Below are 18,106 nucleotides of genomic sequence, written 5' to 3' on the forward strand. Positions count from 1 at the left end.
AGCCTGGCAGGGACCTTGGGGTCATCTTGTCTATCCTCCTGCTCTCACTACTGTGATAACCGCCTCAGAGCAACAGAGCCTCTGTTCTCCCTGTGCTATGAGGAGAGTGTGACAGGGGCCCTTGAGGCTCTGAGTCAGACCCCTCTCCCCCATGCCCTTGTGGCCCCAGGCTGATGGAGGGGGCATCTGCAGGGCTGCCCTCAGCCCATGGTGCCTGTGCCGCCAGATGTCAAGCCAGAAGCACCACCCCCAGACACTTCCTGGGGGACAGCCCCCAGGATTTGCCGACAGCCACACAGCAAGGTGAGCGTGAGACAGAGGCCCTTGAGAGGCCTCAAGCAGAACCTGAGCTGACCTGCCCAAGGAGTGGGGGCAGGAGCTGACAGCAGGAGCACGGCTCCAGTGGACAGTACATAGGACAAGTGAGGAAGGACAAAGCAGCCCTTTGTCTGTGAGCTGGCAGGAAGGACAAAGGGCCCATTGGAGTGCTATGGCTTGATTCTATCAACAAAGAGCGGGCCAGAGAGCTGAGGGGATATCAGTGGCTTCAAGTGGGAACCGTGTGATGTGAAATTCTCCCCCCTAGAGACGGACTCTCAATGGGCAAGAGGAGGCAAGGGAAGGTTCTGGGCCCTAGGCCCTGGAAGGTTCCTAGTGTGAACTCTGGTAGCAGAAGGAACACTAGGCCAGGACTCCTATTGTGAAGCCACTTGCCCTTTCACCTTAGATAAGGCCCTGGACCTCCCTGACCCTCTATGTCCCTATGGAAACTGGGATGAGTCCCCAGACGTGGCCTGGCCTCAGTTTCCCATCCTTGTAATGGGATGGTAACACTGGCTAAGTAATCAAGGATGGGAAGTCCTGTGAAGGCATGGTGCTGAGAGGGCTGGGTTCCTACCTGGGTGAGGCCCCATGAGGACTGGGCAGCGAAGGCCATGTGAGAGAAGATTCCACCAGTGTGTGGCCCAGGCTGGTCACGGAGCTGTGCAAAGACAGAATGGGCTCATCACCACGGGCAGGCAGGCTGGGCCCAGCTGTGAGGGGAGCAGGGGCCAGCAGGGACCTGGGAGTGGAGGAGGGGGCAGTGCTGGCCCCTAGAGCCACCCTGTGGATTTGCCGCCCTCCTTTCCAGAACTCTAGCTTGCTTAAAAACAAGACAGAGCCAGGGGACATCAGAGCCTCGAAGGGTCCAACACGGGTCTGTTTGAGAATCCTAGAAGCGGGTGAGAATTGAGGCCAGCTGGGAACCAATTTTACAGACAGCTGCAGCCAAACGCTCTTGAAGTAATGGTATCTGGAACTCACTGGCCCCTTCATACAGATGCGAGGCTGACGGAAGGGGAGGCCCATGTATCAGAAAGACAACACCACAGACATCGTAAAATTGCATCCGGGGCTTCCCGCCCTTTCTTCTGAATAATGAAGATGCACTTCCCAACCCAGCGCCCCACCCCATTTTTTCTTACCGAGAAGATCCAAGCCTGCCAGCATGATCGCCTGCTGAGGCTGGGGGCTTGGTCAGGCCAGGGTCCTCAGGGAGCTTGGTGGAGGCCCGGCTGACCTCGGGCCCACTGGAGCCCTCGTCTACTCCTTTATTCCGAAGATACTGCAGGGAACAGACGTGGGTTCCATCATCAGGGCCTTGGCTCAGAGGCCTGGAGAAGGCAGGAGGGGGCCTTGGCTTGATTTCGGGGCTTTCAGGGGATATGAAAGAGGCTTCTTTTCAGGAGTGCAAAGCGAGGCCTGTTGGGTGAAGGCACTGCTTGCATGATAATAACAGCTCATAATGCCTCTCTTCAGAAAGGGAGCTTCACAGCCAGAGGAGGGTGACCAGGCCATGAAGCTGTTCCACATTCAGGTCCCAAGGGGAGGTGAGGGGGCAGGTCCACCTCTCCGGGCAGCCCCACCCACACGGGGATGAACACCAGGTGTGACTTCAGGCCTTTTTCAACTAGAGATGTGAAGACCTTCCAAACACCTGAAGCCAAGAGCAAGGGTTGGCAGCCTGGCCAGGAGGCTGGGCTTCTCAGGCCCCTACCTTCCCCCATCCCTCCCTCTTTCAGATGGCTGGTGGGGCCAGTGGAAGGAGGAACGTTTGAGGACCCCCAACGGGAGGTCTGGCCACCATCAACAGCGGGACAGTTGGTGTGAGCCCCGAACAACCTGGCACGTCCCCTAAGCCCGGCCACCCCGAGGAAACTTGCCATGTGTGCCCTTTTGTCTGGGGTAGTGCTCGGCCCCCAACTGCTCGGTGTGACCTCTGAGGTGAAGGTCAGTCTCTTTTCTGTGCCTGGAGCCAGGACAGCAGTGAGGTGGAGATACTGTGACCTCCAGGCCTCTGCTAAGGCAAAACATCCTCAGGAGCTCACGCGTTAGACAGGCATTTACTGAGCAGCTAACTACTGTGTGCTCGGTCCTGGGCCAGGCACTGAGGCACCACTGTCGGTGCCCCCTCAAGGAGAATTTGGGAGAGAAAACAGGAAAATGATCACACTGTGTGACAGAAGTTTGGCTTGGGGATGCACAGGAGTTAGGAGAGTACCCAGGAGGGGCTTATAATACAGACTGGGAGCCCCAGAGCTTCCTGGAGGAGCTCTGGACTAGTAAGATGTCAAAGCTGAGGGGAGGGCAGGGAAGGTGTGTGCTTTGGGTATGTGCACAGGCCCAGAGTGGGGAGAAAGTGGGGCCATGGGGGAGCTCAGTGGCATCCACGTGGTTAGAGTGGTGGACGGTGGGCAGTGAAGAGAAGATGCAGGAGGGATGGCAGCAGGAGCCAGTCATCTGGTGCCCTGCAGACTGGACGAAGGAGTGTGCTTCCCTTCTGCTATCCTGCTGCCTGGAATGTGGATAAAAGTGCTGGCACTGTGGCCACCATCTTGGGTCATGAGGATGAAGGCCACAACTGGGGAGGAAGAGGGTAAGCTGGCAGGAGCCTGGACCCTTGGCCAGGTGAGGTTGAGGGTGATGGGGAGCCACAGACAGGTTTTACAAGGAGCAGGGAGACAATCAGATCTGTACTTCAGAGAGGAAAGGTGTGTGCAGCATGGGCTGGGGAGCCAGATGGAAGCAGGGAGCCGAAGCAGGGCCAGGTAGGAGATGGTGCAGCCCAAGGGAACACAGGTGGAGGGAAGAGGAAGTGGCTGAGGCTTCTCTGGGTAATGGGTGGACTTGCCCAACTTGGGAGCCAGCAGGCTGAGCCAGTGCCCCGCTCACCTGCACACTGAGCTGCCCAATCTCCAGCTCCAGCTGCCGCACCTTGGCCTCCCGCTCAGCCACCATGGCCCGCAGTTGGGCCACCAGGCTGCTGCTTCGCTGAGCCTCGCTGTTGAGCTGCTGGTCTAGGCGGTGCTGGGACACTCGCGTCTTCTCCTCTTGCAGACTCAGGCTGCCCAGAATCTCCTGGAGCTGTTTCAGCTGGTCCTGTGGGGCCGGGTGGGAGGGTGGGCGAGGGGAGCCACGACTCTCGATAGAGAAGGACAAGAGAAGACCAGCAACCCACCCCTTCCCTGCTCCTCGGGAACCTAACAGTGGGATGCTAGTGTTCCCTTGAGAAGGAAGAATACTTTGCCTGCCCTCAGCGGGTATTCAACCAGGTTTTCCTGTCCTCAGCTCCCTTCTCCTTGAGATCAGGGTTAAGAAGGACATCCAAAAGGCTTCCGGGAGCCCCATCCAAGGAGATTTTACGATCAGATAAGTCTGGTTTGAATTCAGTTGTGTGGCCTTGGATGACTTACCTAGCTGTGAAATTGGATTATGTGTTCCTAAGGATTATCTTCGGAGAAGGCAATGGCACCCCACTCCAGTACTCTTGCCTAGAAAATCCCATGGATGGAGGAGCTTGGTAAGCTGCAGTCCATGGGGTCGCTAAGAGTTGGACACGACTGAGCTACTTCACTTTCACTTTTCACTTTCATGCATTGGAGAAGGAAATGGCAACCCACTCCAGTGTTCTCGCCTGGAGAATCCCAGGGATGGGGGAGCCTGGTGGGCTGCCGTCTATGGGGTCGCACAGAGTCGGACACGACTGAATCGACTTAGCAGCAGCAGCAAGGGTTATCTTCCCTGGAAGAGGAAGTGGCAACCCATTCCAGTACTCTTGCCTGGGAAATCCCATGGACAAAGGAGCCTGGCAGGCTACCGTCCATGGGGTTGCAAAGAGTTGGACATGACTGGTGACTCACCATCATAAACCACACCCCAAGAGCCCAGAAGGGTGTGCTGTTGCTACCACACAGATGGGGATATGCACTGGCTCCCCTCAGTCATCCTTTCCATTTCTCCATGAAAAATAACCCAGGGTGTAACCGCATCTGTCCCCACTACATCCTCTTCTTCCTCCTTTGGGGTCCACAGGCTCAGTGGCTCATGGCCGGCATCAACCTCTCACAGCAGGTCCTCTGCTGGCCCTCCGGCAGCCTCTATGCTGCTCCTGTGCCCAGCGCCAGGCTTTGGGGCTGGGCCCAGCAGAGCAACGAGCTCCCGGGTTATGCAGGTGGCATGTTGGGGTGCATGAGGACTCTGGGGGCTGGGACTGGGTCACAGGTCTCTGGTTGGGGCGGGGGCCCCAGAGGTAACTGTACCATGAGGGCATCGATGAGCTCATCATCATGCCGGCCCTTCTCCACAAGGGTCCCCATCTGACTCCTGAGGGTCTTCACTTCACTCGACAGCACCTTGTTCCGGGACCTCATGCCCTCAAACTTCTTTTTCAGCTCTTCGAGCTCTCTCTGGAGGGCATCCCGCTCCGCCGCAAGTTTCTGTAATCAGAGGGGGCAGTCACAGGCTGCAGGGCTGAGTGGGACCCTTGGTCACAGCTGAGCCTTCACTGCCACTCACTGATGAGGCCAGAGCAGAGAGGGGTTGGGACCCCATGGACTGTAGCCCACTGGGCTCCTCTGTCCATGAGATTCTCCAGGCAAGAATGCTAGAGTGGGTTGTCATCTCCTCCTTCAGAGGATCTTCCTGACCCAGGGAACCCACATCTCTTGCATCTCCTGCATTGGCGGGTGGGTTCTTTACCACTGAGCCACCTGGGAAGTCCCAGTGTGTCTTCTGAGGACCCTCAATCCCTGCCTGGGTGGTGAAAAGAGAAAAGCCATGCTTCGGTGGACAACACTAAGCCTAATGTTCAAACTGAGGTGTCTCACCCCATCAAGAGCTAGTTTCAGGCCCAGCATCTCCATAACAGCCATAATGGGGCCACCTTGATATTCATGAAATGGGCTCGGGGTGAGGAACCAGTCAGGCTGCTCAGAGTGGACCAGCAGGGCATGAGGAGCATGCACAGAGGTGACCCCAAACCTCAGAGCCTCTGAGTCTTCACAGACGTGGCTGTGGTCTCCCGGTTCCACATGCCCCTGACCTCCTGCCGGGCACACTTACCTCCCATCCTTCCTGTTTTTCCCTCTCCAGGTTGCGGATGCGCAGCAGATTTTTCTCCTGGGCTGACAGCTTCCTTGAGTCAGGATAGACAGACAGCTCACTGGCTGTTTCTTCGGACCGGCTCCGGGTCTGTCCCAGCTGTTTCTCAAGCTCTCTAACCTGAAGGTGGTTCCACAACAGGTCTGCAGTGAGACTTGACCCCTCAGAGGGGCCGCCCTGCAATGTGATGTATGCATGACCCCCCTGGACAGATGACACCGCAGTTCCAGATGGGTGTGGAGGCCCCTAGGAGAGGGACACTGGTGGGGGAGGGGTGGAAGGGGTCTGTGGCAGCATCCTGAGCAGAACAAGGGAAGACACCAGAGAGGCTTTGCTTGGCAAAGAGAAACTTCAAAGGAAATGAGAGAAATCACCCTATCTCTGAGGCCGAGAAGCAGATGTGGAGCCCCGGGAACTTGGGAGGGAAAGGACAACAGGTCTCAGTACCAGAAATAGCTAACAGACAGGCCACCTGAGCCTGGGGACGCTCCTCGGGAGGCCACAGGTTCCTGCAGGAGATGCTGCGAGGGAGGGCAGGGTGGGGAAGCTGGGAGACCAGCTCAGAGCCTCGCTGGCTGTGCTCTGCACAGATTACTTCTCTGAATCTCAGGTCCCTCGTCTGTTAAGGGTAGGGGATCTATGAGTACACCCTGTATGTTAGGAGAGTTCAGAATCCCAACTTGTCTGAGCCTGGGAATCCCCAAGATGTTTTTTGGGGTGACAAATCTTGGGGCCCACTCCAGGGGAAGAACACTGGGATTTTCATTTTAAACAGGTGCTATAGATGATTTTTAGGTTAGGCAACTTTGAGAAACCCCAAAATGGCCTCAAAATGACGGCGGAAGCCCTCAGCATAGGGCAGGTGGAAGTCATCCTACAGAACAATGGCTTTATCACTTTGAGTTTAATGTGGATAACCCCTAGGGCCCTTCTAACCCTGATTTCTGTGTCAACACAACATACATGGTGTGACCCTGAAAGTGTTAGTCACTCAGTCATGTCTGACTCTTTGCCACTGTGTGGACCATAGCCCACTGGGTTCCTGTGTCCATGGCCAGGAGAAAAATTCACTGGGATCCCTGGTAAAGGGCTGCAGGATCAGCGCCCTCCTGTGGCATTGTGTGGTAATTCCATTTAAGCGCTAAAGAACACTTGCTTTTAACCATTTATTTACACAGCTTTACAACACTAATGCAACCCACTCCAGTGTTCTTGCCTGGAGAATCCCAGGGACGGGGGAGCCTGGTGGGCTGCCGTCTATGGGGTCGCACAGAGTCAGACACGACTGAAGTGACTTAGCAGTAGCAGCAGCACAACACTAACAATAATAACTAAAGTGCTGAGTGCTTATTATGGCCACGCACTGTGCTGGGTGCTTCCCAAACATTATTTTGTCTAACCCATAACAATCCTATAAAGAAGGTATTATTATCTCCATTTTACAGGTGCAGAGACTGAGACACAGAGATGAAGAGATTTATTCAAAGACACCAAACATGTAGACCAATGACTGAGGCCAGACTCAAACTCAGGTCTCTGGAAGCTCAAGGCCACACACTGGTTGTTAATTACAGTTTTTTGGAGACCTCTTCATTTGGCTTCAAGGATCCCACAGGAGACCCTGAGGGTAAAAGCCACTGGAGAACCTGGGGTGAAGGCGAACCTGCGCGTGGCAAATCATGGAAGTGGCCCACCTAATTGCATGCCTCTTAGTTTCTTGGTCCAGCTAACCTCAGACAGCGTTTCCTCCATGCCAGGCACTGTGGCAAGCGATTTACACATGTGCACACGTTCAGTCCCCCCACAACCTGTAGGGTAGATGCCGTCATTATCCACAGTACAAAGAGGAGGGAACTGAGACACAGAGATGAAGCATTTTGCCTGAGGCCACACAGTTGGTGAGTGGAGAGCTAACATTTGCTGGTTTTTAAAAAATATATATTTATGTATTTGGCCGTACTAGGTCTCAGTTGGGACACGTGTTAGTTGTGGGATGTGGGATCCAGTTCCCCAATCAGGGATCAAATCCAGGCCCCCTGCATTGGGAGCATGGAGTCTTAGCCACTGGACCACCAGCGAAGTCTCAGAGAGCGAAGATTTGAATCCAAGCAGTATGGCTGCGGAGCCCCTACTCCCAGCCTCTTTGTTGCTGTTCAGTCACTCAGTCGTGTCCGATTCTTTGCGACCCCATGGACTGCAGTATGCCAGGATTCTCTGTCTTTCACCATCTCCCAGAAATGCTCCAAAATATTTAGAACATAAAAAGGGAGACAGGCTAAGTTTTTTTTTGGTGGGGGGTGGGGTGGGTAATTGAAACTTTCAAAAGCCTGCAAGCATTTGGACAAAACTGGAAAAAGCCTACAATAGTCATGCAAATTTACATGAACTAGGGGGAAAAAAATCTGCCTGGAGTGAAATAAATCAAAGGCATTTGTTGAGCGCCAGTGCCTGGCATGTAGTGTTCCATAAATGCCTGTTCATTAAACAACAAATGAAAATCAGGCTGGTTGGGGAAAATGTGAAACAACAGCGTTGCGAGTGCACTCCGCAGAATCTAAAGGCCTTTTTTGGGTTCTGTGTCTCTTAATGTGGGTCATCGTGGGTCTTTCTAGGGCATCTCAAGCCTTACGTTCAGGGCCAGGAGGAGCCTGATGACTCACTCACCTTGCTCTGCAGGACAAGGATCTGTTGAGCCCGACCCCTCCAGGTCCCAGGCGAGGACAGGAGCTGCTGGATGTTCACATCTTCCCCAACCTCACTAGTCAAAACCTGAAAAAGGTGGGGCCTTCAGTATGACCCAAAGCACAGTATGTGCAGAAACAGTGCTGGGTGCCTGGCGTTCCCAGAAGACCCGGCCTCCACCTGCACAACCACCCCCCTCTCCCGCCTCCCCACCTCAAAGGCCAGTTGACCACGCTCTATGAGCAGCTCTCCCTGGGAAAGCAGTAAACCCACCTTCCCCAGCACTTCCCGGTGATGCTCCAAGCAGACAAGGAACTGCTGACAGTGCCCAGGTGGGGCCGCCTGCTCTTGACACATTCTGGGATGAGTGAATCACAAAGTTGACCAGGACCTGCTTCCTAAATTTGTTCCCCTGTCACCCTGAACTGAGATTGTTCTGGAGGTTACAGGGACGACCTCACCACAGGGCCTTGCCCTCCGTGCAAAGCCACAGACGAGGGGCCGTGTCTGAGTGCAGCAAGGCAGGGGCCTACCAAATGCCACTTGGGGATGTTTGCTTCCAGAAGGGCCCAGATTTGTGGTTGTTACAGGGAGATGTTCAGGCTCAACCTCAAGGCTTTGAGGTAGAAACAGTACACCCCAGCTTGTGCCCTGGGGCCCTCTGTAGCCTGTCACGGAAACTGATCTAGCGTACCAAGTCTCTGGTGCTTGTTTCCACAATAGAACTCTGTTTTGGAAATCTTGGCTGGTCTGAGTGGTTCCAGCAGGGAAGACAAATGCCAGAGAATTCACTATGTAAATAAAAATAAATAATGAACCAGCTGGGCCTGCCTCCCAAGTCTGAGCATTTTCCTTTGAAAGGGGCCTTTAATCCACAAACAACCTTTCCATTTTCTAACATTAGAGACAGCAGTGGACAGGAGGTGGGTCTTGGTAGGCTTCCAAGTCCAAGGTGGCTTATTAAGGAGACATCCAGGGTCTGTTGGGGTACACATAGCTCAGGGAAGGTTTAAGGGACTTTCTAGGGTGGACAGCACTGTCTTCCATCCAGGGTTGGGTGGGCACCACAAGGGCCTCTGTGCAGGGACCTGCAGGCAGCCAGCAATCCCCCTTACTAGATGGGTCTGTTTAAAGAGCTGGTGGAAGGACGTTACTGGATCTGGAGCCTGACCCAGAACAAGCAACATGATGCTCACGGGACCAGGCTCCTGAATGGAAGTCATTGTCCAGCCGTGCCCTTCCCAGCCCTAGTCCAGCCATGCAAGAAGACCTGAACTCTGACCCAGAAGTACCTTCTGGGCCATCCGGAGCTCCTGCTTCACAGCCTGGATCTGGTTGCGGAGGTCACTCATCTTCAAGTTTGTGGCCGCCAGCCTGTCCTGCAAGACTTTCACCTCTGGGTTCTCCGGCTGGTTGGGAAAGACAGGGAGAGAGTTCACTTGAAGCCTAAATAGTAATAATACTCACAGCCCCCATTTCTCCAGGTGTGTGCAGGTACCACGCTGAGGCTCAACAAAAGGAGCCCATCTCATCATCATACGCGCTGTGAGGTAGGTCCTGCCGTCAGACCATTGTGGATGCAGAGCAGAGGCTGGTGCAAGGTGAGCCCCTTGGCTTGAGGGACCTGGTAAAGGGGAGCAGGGGTGTGGATCCTGGCAGCCCAACGCTGGGGCCTGAGCCCTGTGCTCAAGTGTGGCCCACACACGTGTGGACACCTGTGGTTGACCACAGACCGGGAGCATCTGGAGGAAGCTGTTCCCCCCCTCCCCAGACACAGACTGTGGGCTCTCTGCTGTGTGTAGAGACTGGTATCACAGCAAATCTACCCTCACTCAGGATGAAGAGGGAACGGGTTTAGCTTGGCAGGAGGGCCACAAACATTCTAACTCAGGGCCTCCCTCTCCTAGAATTGTCAGACTGGGCCTTGGGCTTTCCTGGCAGTAAGTTCACTAAATAGAAATAAGGACCCAGGGTTTCCCTGGTGGCTCACTGGCAAAGAATTTGCCTGCCAATGCAGAAGACACGGGTTCAATCCTTTATCTGGGAAGATCCCACATGCAGCGGAGCAGCTGTGCCCATGTGCCACAGGTACTGAGCCTGTGCTCTAGAGCCCAAGAGCTGCAACTCCTGAAGCCCATGTGCCCTAGTGCTCTGCAACAAGAAAAGCTACCCAATGAGAAGCCTGCACACCGCAACTAGAGAAAAGCCCTTGCAGCAGTGAAGACTCAGCACAGCCAAAAATAAATAAATAAATGAATAACATTATTTTTTGAAAAAAGAAATAAGGACCAGTTTAATCCCCCAGTGCTCCATTTCTGTGGTATAAAGAATTGCAGGAACCATGAAAACTCTGCCTGTTAGAGTTCTTAGCAGTGTTTTGTTTTTTTTTTAATAATAATATTTCATGTAAACTATTTGGATGAAATTTTTCTCAAAATGGGGAGCTAATGTGCTCCCCATTTCTGACTTCAATAGAAGTTCCTGAGGCTCACAGAACTTTGGCATTAAAGGGACTCCAGGGTCAGCCCATTCAAACCTTTTCCATAGGTGATGAAAATAAGTTCCTGAGGAGGGAAATACATGCCCTCTCAGGCACACAGCTGGCTGAGGTGGCAGCAGTAGAATTAGGAGCCTAGTCCTTCCCTTGCACCAACTGATTTTCCAAATTTAAGCTGCTGCTGCTGCCCTGGCATGATGGCAACAGGTACACTGGTTGGTGGGCTGAGGGTCCCACTGGCAGTGACACAGACCATCTGCTCCTGTCCCAAGACATCAGGTGGAGTAAACTTCTGGGAAACAAGGTGGATACCGCAGCAGCTTTCTCAATTTTTCTTAGCAGACACAGATTAAAACTTCCAGGGAATTCTAGTGAAAGATAGACCCTAGGAGACTGGGGGTGGGGAGCTCCATAGACCCCAGAGGTTCTGGGCAGCCCCTGTGAAAACCACTGATCAAAGTAACTAGACCTGCACACACAGCCAGGAAAGCCTGGACTCATGGGGGGGCGGGTCTCATCTAGGAAATGCTTGCGTCCTCACAGCGCCACCATGAGGCTAAATAGAGTAACCAGTGTGAGCAGAATTTGCAACCGGAGAACTTAGGCAAAACACAAGGGCATCTTTTTTTTGTCTGTCCTTCCCCCGTCTGGCTGTCTGCCATCCCTTCCCACTGCTGTTGGGGGCCTGTCTGCCCCCTGCTAAGGTGCTGCTTTGAATCTGCCCTGGGTTAGGAAGCAGCAGCCCCTGCCTGACAACCCCCTCCCGCCCTATCCCCCAGGCTCTGGTGGGTGGTGGTGCAAGAGCTGAGAGAGCACTTGAGAGCATGAGGGCACAGAAAGGGCACTCGGATTGCATCTCGATCTGGAGCCCGGGCAACCTCACACCTCTCCAAGCCTCATTTTCTCGCCTGTGAAATGGGGGCAATCTTATACCAGCCCCTGGGGTGCCTGTGAGTGTTGATGGGATAATGCTTGTAAAGGTGCTCCCTGGGGCAGATTCTGACAGATGGTGATGCCCAGAGAGCATAACTTGGCTTGGGGCGGCAGCTGGCAAAAGTGGCTGAGGGTTAGATGGTGTTCTGGTGAGGGCATCACCCCATCTACTCTGCCAGGCTCCACACCTCACCCCCAACTCGGGAAGCTGTGCCAACCCCACCTCCTTGGCATTTCAGAGCTGTTTCTGCCCAGAGTGAGATACCACAGGCTTTCTGGGGGTCTTGGCTTTCTCCCCTGAGGGAATACCTGAACCGGTGTCCAGGGGGAGCAGACAGTGCCAAGGCCACACACAACAACAGCTTCATGAGGCCCCATGCAGAGAGGGTATTCAGCTCTACTCTGGAATGCACTTGGAGCTCTGGGCCCAGTCGGGGGTGAGCCCGCAGGCTATGGAGCATGACCCAGGCCTGGGTTGGGCTGAACAGTCTAATGAGAGGAACATGGCTATTGTTCTCGCTCTCAGTAGAAGAGGCCCGGGAAGACCTGTGTCCTGAGGAGTGGAGACTGCAGCCGACCACCCACGCTTCCATCAGAAACCTCCCAGGCTCCCTGCTGCCAGAGAACGAAGTTGGAACTCCTCCTCCAGCTACTGTCAAGGCTTCCTTCCGCAGGTGACTCCACCCCAGCTTTGTTTATGTTCCCCTTTTCCTCCTCATGGGCCCTGGGCTGCAGCCAAATGTTGTCTAACTGATGCCCAGCTAACAAACAGAATAGGAACAGTGACGCTTTCCTGCTCTGAGCTTACGCTGCTTCTGCTGGAAGGGCCACCCCTACCTTCCTACTCCAGCAAGGCCACCTCAGGAAGCCCTTGCCCATCCCACCTCCTGGCTGCCTCGGGTGGAGTGCGTTCCCTCTGTGAACTCCAAGCCAGGGGGCTCTCCCTGAGGGCCCTGTCCCCGCCTCTTCCCTTCAGTATGCCTACTCATCTCCCCTATTGTGGACAGTGGGCTGGTCTTTGATTCTCTGTGTTACAGAAAATTCCATCAGGTTCAACAAGTGACCGAATGAGCAGTTTCCCACCCAGCACAGTCCCACTCAGAGATGTGGATGTACATGGGGCAGCTTAGCAGCATCCCCTAGAGCTGGGAAAAGCGCTGAATGACACCCAGACTGGCCCCCGCTGAGGGCGGAGCCCCTCCACTGCCTCCCTAGCAATGAGACAGGTCTACACAAGACTAGCCTTCAAGAGATATGTCACCCTGTACATGGAGGGGCCCATCACTGTACACTGAGGAGAGGACTGAATTCTCCTTGAGACAGGCATGAAGTGGCTTGACCCTGAGTCATAGACAACAGGGAAGATTGGGTGGAAAAGGGGGCACCGAACTGGGAGTACTGAGGCTTGGATTCCATTTCACCAACTCATTTGGCTTAAGAAAACGATGGAGAGATTTCCTTGGCTGTCCAGTGATTAGAACTTGGTGCTCTCACTGCTGGGGCCCCGGGTTCAATCTCTGATCAGGGAACTAAGATCTCATAAACCACATGGTGCAGCCAAAAAAACAAAAACAAAACCGTGGGGAGGCCTCCTGGGATGTTCTTGAGTGTGTACTCGGTTGCTCAGTCATGTCTGACTCTTTGTGACCCCATGGAATGTAGCCCGTCAGGCTCCTCGGTCCATGGGGATTCTCCAGGCAAGAATACTGGAGTGGGTTGCCATGCCCCTTCTCCAAGGGATCTTCCCAACCCAGGGACTGAACCTGCATCTCCTCTGCCTCCTACATTGGCAGGCAGACTCTTTACCACTGAACCACCTGGGAAGCCTGTCCTTGAGACTCTGAGCTATTTATTGTCTGGCTTGGGTTTGGTGCCCCTCACCAGTAGCCCACTGGGTCAGGCTGCCTTCCTTTCATGGAGTTGTAATTCCCATGTCCTAGGTTTCCTGGAGGCTCATTGGCTACGTGAAAATGGAATCTTGGAAATAGCCCCCATTCCCAGTGACCACTTTTACTCTGTAGATTTGGAGTTCCACCAAGGGAAGACTTCCCACAATATGGACTGCCTCCTTCCAAAACCAGGGTTCCGTTGAGGACGAGTGAGAGCCCTGTCCCTGGGGTAAGGTAGAGGCTGGATGTCTCACCAGTGAAGGCTGTAACGGAGATCCTTCATGGCTGGGCTGAGAGTGGGAGGCCAGCTACACCAGGCCTTCCCTCCTGATGCTGAAATTCTAGGATTCCGGGGTCCTCAGGCCCCTGCTGACCTCCCTCTCTGGGAACTAAATCAATTAGACCCTCACTAGCCTTCACTGGGGCATTCCTGGCCTCAGATGGTAGACTTGGTCACTGTGCCCTGATGGCTACTCTGAGGATGCTGCTGCAGTGGTGGCACCAGCTCAGCAGTGGGGTGGAGGTAGACCCTGGAGAGAGACACCTGCGCCCCCATGGAAGAGGGGAGGCCCAGGCCCATGGCTGCCTCACACACTCCCCAGCACAGAAGGGAATTCATACCAAGACTCTGTCTCCCATCTGGGTCCTTGGTGGCTTGGCTCCTGCGTCAGTGGATCCCTTGGCTGGCAGCCTGGCCTGGGCTATCTGCAGCTGAAAAAGCAAGCCTGGCACTTAATATTTAATTCTGCTCAGTGGTTGTGGCACCTTGCGGGAAGTGCTCTGGTGCTGCCGTCGGATGTGCGGTCACCGATCTCAGTAGCCTGTCTCTTCAGCTCACTTGAAGGCCCATTAATGGAAGAACTGTCCTTTACAAGCTGCTTTGCGGTGGGAAAAGGTTTAATTGATTGTTTGCCCCATTCCCCAGTCACAGTGGAGCAGCCTTAGGATTCATGAACAGCTTAATAAATAATGATTCTGCAGCCATGGTCTGCATCTGACAACAGCCTGGGAGACAGAAAAGGAATTACGGACTTCACCTTACACTCAAGGAAACAAGGTCGGAGATGCTAAGAAACCTGCCTAACAGGCTTGTGGCCTGGTGGCCAAGACCGCTGCTATATACAGACAGTCAACTGACCCTTTAAGGGTTTCCCAGTTGTCCTTCACACCAAGACCACGCTTGTCTGACATGGTTGGGCACGACCCGCCCTCCCACCTCTTTCACCTCACCTTGATCCACGCTTGGCCACATTGGCCCTCTTTCAGGCCTTTATCCATATTTAGGTCCTTGCACCTGCTGGGTCCTCTGTCTGGAGGCCCCTGCCTCAACCCTCCGAGTCTGGGCCCTTCTCATCCTCCAGGCACCCACTGCCCGTGCTACCTCCTTGAAGGGCCCCCGATGCTGGTCTGACTCCAGGAGGAAAAGACTCAGGCCTATTTTGCTCTTCACAGTCTCCCCAGGGTCTGGAACAGAGCCTGAGATGGTTCTCAAAAAGAAATTTGTTATAGAATAAAGAAGCTCTAATGCAATGCCAAGTATAATGACTGAGGAGGGTTTTGGAGAACAACAGAACTGGATTTGAAGTCTGGCACCACCACATGCTGTGTGACTTGAGAAAGCCTCTTAACCTCTGCCAGCCTCGGCTCCTCCAGCCACATAAGGAGAAGCTATGCACGTAGGTTCATTCCAGCTCCTGAAGGACCATGAGCCGCTGGGGCTGTGCCCTCGCTCAGCTGGAGGCGTTTATGATTAGCTGTGAGAGGCAGGGGTGGCAGAGAGGGAAGGTGGACGAACAGGGGACGAACTGATGGAATGTTCCTGGTTCTAGCTTCAAGTTAGCCAGAATCCCTGATCATGTATCTAACAACATCTTTCTGGTGCTAAATACCTGCTAGGCTCTGTTCTAAGCATTTTACAACAGTAAGTCATTTAATCCTCAGAAAACCTTGAGGTGAGCACCATTATCACTGCCATGTGACAGGTGGAGGAAACTGAGGCACAGGGAGACTGTAACTGGCCCAAAGTCACAATGCAAGTCGGTGGTGGAGCTGACATTCACACCTGGGTGGTCAGGCTCCAGGCCTGCATCCTTTCCAGTGTGCTGTGTTACCTTTCCAGGCCTGCTTCTTCCTTGCTTTCCAACAGTCCCCTCTCAGGATGGGACAGACTGAGGGACTCAGGGCAAACACTGACCCCAAGTCCTTGCAAAGGACCCAAAGCATGTAAGTGCGTTCCCTCTCTGGAGGAGTGGCGTGGGGTGTGAGGAGCCCCCGGGGCAGGGGCACCTGAGATTCCTCACCTCCTGCTCCAGCTCCTGGATGCGGTTGCTGAGCTGCCGCACTCTGGTCTTCGCGCCCTCGGACTCTGCCATCAGCACCCGGTTCTTTTTGGACAGCTCAACGATTTTGGTGGCAATCACATCCCCAGCCACACCAGCTGTCCCTAAAATGAAGGGAAACGGTGAGGTCCATTAAAAACACAGGCCCGCATGTTTGAATAAGCTTGCTGCTGCTGACCTGGGCCAGGCAGTGACTGGGGAAACAAGGAGTAGCTGCCCTCGGCCACCTCATGTCTGTTGAAGAGGGTGAGGACACGTGAGGAGAAAGAACCTGGGGAAGGAAACGAAACCTAGAAGTACAGATGGTCCAGTGGTGAGTTTTCTGGTTATGTTTCCCTCCCAGGACTCAAAAGCATTACAAATCCTGGAACTAGACATCAGAAAGAGGTCAAAGCGATCTGCCCTCTCTCGTCCAAAGGGCAGGCAGTGGGCTCAGAGCGAATGGGGGAAATCCTTTTCTTTTGCTTATTCTTTCCCAACTGTCTTCAGACAAGCCCCACTATTTTTTAAAAATAATTTTAATTTATTTTTGACTGTGCTGGGTCTTCATTATTGCAGCAAGCAGGGGCTGCTCTCTAGTTGCAATTCCCAGCTTCTCAATGCTGTGGCTTCTCTTGCTGCAGAGCATGGGCTCGAGGATGCACGGGCTTCAGTAGGTGCAATACCCGTGCTCAGTAGTTGTGGCTCTTGGCCTCTAGAGCACAGGCTCAATAGTTGTGGTGCATGGGCTTAATTGCTCTGAGGCATGTGGGATCTTCCCGGATCAGGGATTGAACTGGCGTCTCCTGCATTGGCAGGTGGAATCTTTATCACTGAGCCATCAGGGAAGCCCAAGCCCCACGCTTGAAGCTGCCAACCCCATGATAGTAGGGGCAGCACTAAATGGGCAAGCACAGAAATGGTAAAATATCTGGGTAAATAGAATATTTTATATCGTTAAGTTCTTTAAAATATGTATTAATATAATTCAGTTCAGTTCAATCGTTCAGTCATGTCCGACTCTTTGCAACCCCATGGACGGCAGCACGCCAGGCCTCCCTGTCTATCACCAACTCCTGGAGTTTACTCAAACTCAGGTCCATTGAGTCGGTGATGCCATCCAGCCATCTCATCCTCTCATCCTCTGTCGTCCCCTTCTCCTCCTGCCCTCAATCTTTGCCAGCATCAGGGTCTTTTCCAATGAGTCAGTTCTTCGCATCAGGTGGCCAAAGTATTGGAGTTTCAACTTCAATATCAGTCCTTCCAATGAACATTCAGGACTGATTTCCTTCAGGATGGACTGTTGGATCTTCTTGCAGTCCAAGGGACTCTCAAGAGTCTTCTCCAACACCACAGTGCAAAAGCATCAATTCTTTGGTGCTCAGCTTTCTTTATAGTCCAACTCTCACATCCATACATGACGACTGGAAAAACCATAGCTTTGACTAGACGGATCTTTGTTGGAAAAGTAATGTCTCTGCTTTTTAATATGCTGTCTAGGTTGGGCATAGCTTTTCTTCCAAGGAGCAAGCGTCTTTTAATTTCATTGCTGCAGTCACCATCTGCAGTGAAAAATAAAGTCTGTCACTGTTTCTACTGTTTCCCCATCTATTTGCCATGAAGATGGGACCAGATGTCATGATCTTAGTTTTCTGAATGTTGAGTTTTAAGTCAACTTTTTCACTCTCCTCTTTCACTTTCATCAAGAGGCTCTTTAGTTTTTCTTCACTTTCTGCCATAAGGGTGGTGTCATATGCATATCTGAGGTTATTGATATTTCTTCTGGCAGTCTTGATTCCAGCTTGTGCTTCCTCCAGCCCAGCGTTTCTCATGATGTACTCTGCATGTAAGTTAAATAAGCAGGGTGACAATATACAGCCTTGACATACTCCTTTTCCTATTTGGAACCAGTCTGTTGTTCCATGTCCAGTTCTAACTGTTGCTTCCTGACCTGCATATAGGTTTCTCAAGAGGCAGGTCAGGTGGTCTGGTATTCCCATCTCTTAAAGAATTTTCCACAGTTTGTTGTGATCCACACAGTCAAAGGCTTTGGCATAGTCAATAAGGCAGAAGTAGATGTTTTTCTGGAACACTCTTGCTTTTTTGATGATCCGACAGATGTTGGCAATTTGATCTCTGCTTCCTCTGCCTTTTCTAAATCCAACATTTGGAAGTTCACGGTTCATGTATAATGGTTGAAAGCAAATACAATAGCATTCTCTGATGAGATTTTCAACATATACAGATACAATACTTAAGAGTTGTACTGTAAGGGGGAGGGGAAAGGGATCCATATGGTGGTAAAGTTTCTTCATCCCACTTGAGTGGTAAAATAATATTTCTAAGTAGGCCATGAAAAGTTATAT

At 52.9% G+C, this 18,106-nt stretch overlaps 1 protein-coding gene and 1 long non-coding RNA gene across 19 annotated transcripts in view; one reads left to right on the forward strand and one right to left on the reverse strand.

Annotated features, from left to right (window-relative positions):
• The window catches only part of LOC147348100 (uncharacterized), a 43,470-nt gene that overhangs the window by 17,798 nt on the left and 7,566 nt on the right, over positions 1 to 18,106 (forward strand). For 6 of the 15 annotated variants that reach the window (XR_015150991.1, XR_015150992.1, XR_015150995.1 and 3 more), the window contains exons 4-7: positions 5,413 to 5,562; positions 6,867 to 7,319; positions 9,588 to 9,704; positions 12,063 to 12,207. This is a non-coding gene — a long non-coding RNA (uncharacterized LOC147348100). Of the gene's footprint in view, positions 1 to 2,063; positions 2,272 to 5,412; positions 5,611 to 6,866; positions 8,942 to 9,587; positions 9,705 to 12,059; positions 12,208 to 18,106 lie in introns of those variants that run through there. The other 9 variants (XR_015150994.1, XR_015150997.1, XR_015150998.1 and 6 more) reach the window with 5 other exon arrangements.
• Positions 1 to 18,106, reverse strand: part of CCDC13 (coiled-coil domain containing 13) — a 34,401-nt gene that overhangs the window by 9,898 nt on the left and 6,397 nt on the right. For 2 of the 4 annotated variants that reach the window (XM_086366184.1, XM_086366182.1), the window contains exons 4-12: positions 15,723 to 15,865; positions 14,044 to 14,133; positions 9,396 to 9,512; positions 8,086 to 8,190; positions 5,383 to 5,541; positions 4,581 to 4,757; positions 3,214 to 3,420; positions 1,467 to 1,606; positions 899 to 982 (exon numbers count right to left, since the gene is read on the reverse strand). In XM_086366184.1, coding sequence (XP_086222310.1) covers positions 899 to 982; positions 1,467 to 1,606; positions 3,214 to 3,420; positions 4,581 to 4,757; positions 5,383 to 5,541; positions 8,086 to 8,190; positions 9,396 to 9,512; positions 14,044 to 14,133; positions 15,723 to 15,865 — 1,222 coding nt within the window. Of the gene's footprint in view, positions 1 to 898; positions 983 to 1,466; positions 1,607 to 3,213; positions 3,421 to 4,580; positions 4,758 to 5,382; positions 5,542 to 8,085; positions 8,191 to 8,376; positions 8,505 to 9,395; positions 9,513 to 14,043; positions 14,134 to 14,652; positions 14,790 to 15,722; positions 15,866 to 18,106 lie in introns of those variants that run through there. The other 2 variants (XM_086366185.1, XM_086366186.1) reach the window with 2 other exon arrangements.

The sequence above is a fragment of the Bos grunniens genome, chromosome 22 (genome assembly GCF_055505025.1).
Source record: "Bos grunniens cultivar Pamir isolate PY7600 chromosome 22, Bosgru_T2T1.0, whole genome shotgun sequence".
NCBI lineage: Eukaryota > Metazoa > Chordata > Mammalia > Artiodactyla > Bovidae > Bos > Bos grunniens.